The 3882-nt window shown below is 59.1% G+C and overlaps 1 protein-coding gene across 1 annotated transcript in view; it reads right to left on the reverse strand.

The window, feature by feature from the left end:
* Positions 1-3: 3 nt before the first annotated feature.
* Positions 4-3882, reverse strand: part of LOC114485094 (ephrin type-A receptor 8-like) — a gene marked incomplete at its 3' end in the record, with an annotated part of 22080 nt that continues 18201 nt past the window's right edge. The window contains exons 4-5 of the mRNA XM_028485648.1: positions 2294-2449; positions 4-125 (exon numbers count right to left, since the gene is read on the reverse strand). Coding sequence (XP_028341449.1) covers positions 4-125; positions 2294-2449 — 278 coding nt within the window. The remainder of the gene's footprint in view (positions 126-2293; positions 2450-3882) is intronic.

The following is a 3882-nucleotide window of genomic DNA, read 5'->3' on the forward strand; positions in this document are numbered from 1 at the left end:
GCGGCGGCACACGGCATTGTAGGTGATGTCACTGCGGCCGCCCCGGTCCAGTGGAGGGGCCCACTCCAGGGTCACAGAAGTCCCATTCACGCTGGAGATCAGATTCACTGGTGCCGAGGGGGGGCCTGGAAAGCAGAGAATGACAGGTGGGCGTGGAGGGCATGTATTTGGGCTGGTCTAGTCTCCCCCATCAGGTCAGGGAAGGGCTGTGGTTCCCCCATGATACCTGGGGCTCCCTAAGGATAAGGGCACACCTACTCCATCCTCTGGAAGCTCCCCGAGGGCAGACGCAACGTCTCTGCCGTCAGATTGGGAGCACAGTCAGGGTCTGGGCACAGAAGCCACCCTTCCCCCACCCCAGGTAGCACCGCCCGGATCCTGGGGTTTGTGCTTCACAAGATTTTCATCCAGAGCTCGGGAGAGACTGCACATAGCAGCTACCCTGGGTGGGAGATGCCCCAGTCATCTGCATCCCCCACTCCACTCCTTAACCCCCTGGCTGGATTTAATGTAAATGACACCGAACACTGTGGTGGAGAAAAGCAGAGCCCCGTGTGCCAGGTGACCCCTCCCCTCTTCCCAGGATGGGAGCCCCAGTCTAGACAGCACAAGGACACTGGAGAGAGGGGTGGGGCTGGGGGCTGGGAGTTGGGGTAGGATCCTGGGGGTGGGGATTTGAACCAGGAGGGCCTGAGGGGCGATGGAATTCCAACTCTCAGAATCTCAAGCTGGGAATCTTAGATCTTAAGAAAATAGAATTGTAGAATCTCAGAATCATAAAGAACCTTAGAATCTGCAGGGTATGGAATACTAAAAGCCTAGTCTTTTACAATCTTAAGATTCCTAGAACTGGAGGGCACTGGATTGTGGATTTGGAGAGAAACTGGAGTCCAGCCAGCTGAGTGCAAATGTTCGTGACCTAGAGCTGGGCTCCCCTGGCCTGAGGAGCCCAGGGCAGTCACCATGGCCCTCAGCAATCCTTTCTGCCCCAGCAGGTCCCACATGGGGCAAAGGCACAGGTCTGGGCAGAACAGGGGAGGGAGGGAGGGAGGGAAGAAGGGTTTACTCGTGTGCGCGTTTGTGTGTGGTGTGGTGTGTGTGTGTAGCAATGTGAATACACCTGGGCCCTTACCTTCCCCGTGCAGGGGGTCTGGGGCTGGGTGGTGATGGAAGTTGGGGGAGGGGGAGATGGAGATCAGGTTGGGGTAAATTCTGGGGCAAAACCCATCAGCACCGAGTAAAGTACCCCTCACCCCATCACAAGAGCGCAAGCCTGGTGAACAGGGTGGGCTGAACCGGCTGCAGCTCCTCCCCAGCGGGGGTGGGAGTGAGAGGCCCCTTTGGGCCAGGGGAGGGGAGGCCATGGAGGAGCTGCATCAGCAGAAATGCCAAGACAGTCATGCAGCCCTGCAGGCATGGCGCCAGAGTGCCTCAGAGTCCCCTCAGGTACGGGGCGCGCGCGCACTGCTGCCTCACCCTCTCCAGGCGCACACCTCCCTTGCAGGGCCAGGTGTGCTCATGCTGAGCTCACAAAGCAGGCTCCTTCAAGCTCCACGGGGACTCATGAGTCCGTTCCAGGTACCCAGATGCACACACACGTGTGCACACACCCCTCTAAGAACACTTTACACGCGTGGGCACAAGCACTTGAACGCTCAGGATGTGCAGGCATCTTCTGCCTGAACTGCTACCGACAAGGACACACACAGTCACAATCGCTGTGGGCCTCCCAAGGCACACACAGAATCCGACACACAGCAGCCACACCCACTCCATATACACAGTCATGCACCCCCCCCCCACTAAAGCAGCCCCCCGAATTCAGCAGCTCCCACCAGTCTCTCAAGGATGGCAGTGATGCGGGGCAGAGGTGGGGGCGGCTCCTCTGATGCCCGCCTTGCCTCACAGGCAGTCCCCCAGCTTGCCCACCCCAGCCCCCAGGACACTGGCATGACCCTTGGGTCAGAAGATGACCAAAGCCACCTGGTGCTGGGAAGGGCATGAGTCCAGTTCTGTCCTGCCATTTGGAGCAGAGAGGAGGGACCGAGGGAGGTATGCAAAGATTTCCCTGGAGATATGGCAGGTGACCTATGACAAGAAGCTGGGAGCCCAGAGAGGTCAAGGCCACTTTGAGGGGTCAGAATCACCCCCCATCCCCAGACTGGCCCGTGGCCCATGAGAGCCACCTGTCCCTGCCTCACCTGCTGAGACCTGGCTCCCTGGGAGCTTGAGGGGCCGAGCATGGGGTCCTAGCCTAGTCTCGAGGGTTCTGGGGCCACGCGGTGGTACTCACGGGTGCAGGCCGCAGACGGTGGGTCCAGGGCTGCACGGAAGTAGCTGAGGTCGCAGCGGCAGGCCTGGGCGGCAGGGGCTACAGAGTGGCTGTGGGGAGGGCAGCGGGCGCAGAGCTGGTCCCCGGGCGCCGACTTGTAGAAGCCCAGCTCACAGGCTGTGGAAGAGAAGGAGGCTTCAGGTGAGCCGGCCGGGCCACCGTGACGGGCCTCAGGGGCAGCCCTCTGGCCCCGGAGTTCCTGGGGGATCCCCTGAGGGACAGAGGTGCAGACCTTCAGCATCACCCGTTGCTACTCTCATCTGCAGATGGAGGGACTGAAGCTCAGAGAGGGCCTCTGACTTACACAGGGTTGCACAGCAAGTCGGAGGCAGAGCTGAGGCTGGGACCCTGACACCTGAGTCCCAGCCCCATAGTCAGCACAGGGAGGAGCCTCTCTGAATCCCCCTCGCCAGGCCTCCAACGGCCCCTCCCACCCAGGCTCTGCCCTTCACAGGGCACTTGTCCTTGAGCGAGACCCCAGCCTCACGGGCAGGGGTCAAGGCTAAGAATCCGAGGGGGGCCGAAACCCCAGGGATGTGACCTGAAAGCCAGGGAGGGAATGGGGGTGGGGGAGGAACGTGACTGGAAGAGACGTGTGTGATGAGACCAGAGGTTCCCAAACACGGACAGGCGTGGAACCATCCCTATAAAAACACAGACCCCGGCCCCATCACAGCCACTGAGTTAGAAGAGCCAGGGGTGGGGCCTGGGAATCTGTGTTTTACAAGCGCCCCGAACAATGCTGATGGTCCAGGAATTGCAGGCTCCTGACCCTCCCAGTCTCACCGTGGCTGACCTGATATGTTTCTCGTATCTGACCTTCTCTCTGGCCTCTGACACACACAGCTTGCCCCTGATGACCACAGCAGCCTCCAAAGCTGGCCCCCAGCCCCACCTCCCCAGCCCCACTGCCCGCGAGACGACTCTTCCTTTAGGCAGTATCTGTAAGCATCTATTCTGTGCCAGAGACACAGCCACGAACAAGGTCCACATGGTGTCTGCCCTCAAGAAGCTGGCATTTTTCAAGGCGGCAGGGGGAGACACAGTAAATGAGGCTGTGATCATTTCCAGAAGGAAATAAAGCAGAGGATGTGGCAAAGGGTAAATGGTGGGAGGAGCGACCTTCCCTGAGAAGGTCTTTGAGGTGTGGCCTGAAGGCTGAGAACGAGTCAGTCATGCAGGGAGTGCAGATGTTGTGGGTTGAGGGACTCTCTAAAACGACACTGCTGCTGGGCCAAACCCTCACAGGCTCCCCATGGCCTAAACAATAAAGCCTGGTGTTCAAAGCCTCCCTGCAGCCTCCTTCAGTGCCACTCCCTCTCCCTCAGGCCGAACTAAAGGACTGGCCATTCCCCACACTCAGGAGTTGTTCTCTGTCTCGGGGCCTTTGCACATGCTGTGCCTTTTCTCTTTTTGTCACCCTGTCGAATTCTTTCAAGATTCATTTTAACTGTGCCTTTGATGAAGCCTTTCTGGACCGCTCCACATCTCCGCATGTACACACACACACACCACACACACACACACACACACACACACACACACACACA

This window comes from Physeter macrocephalus, unplaced genomic scaffold (genome assembly GCF_002837175.3).
Source record: "Physeter macrocephalus isolate SW-GA unplaced genomic scaffold, ASM283717v5 random_498, whole genome shotgun sequence".
NCBI lineage: Eukaryota > Metazoa > Chordata > Mammalia > Artiodactyla > Physeteridae > Physeter > Physeter macrocephalus.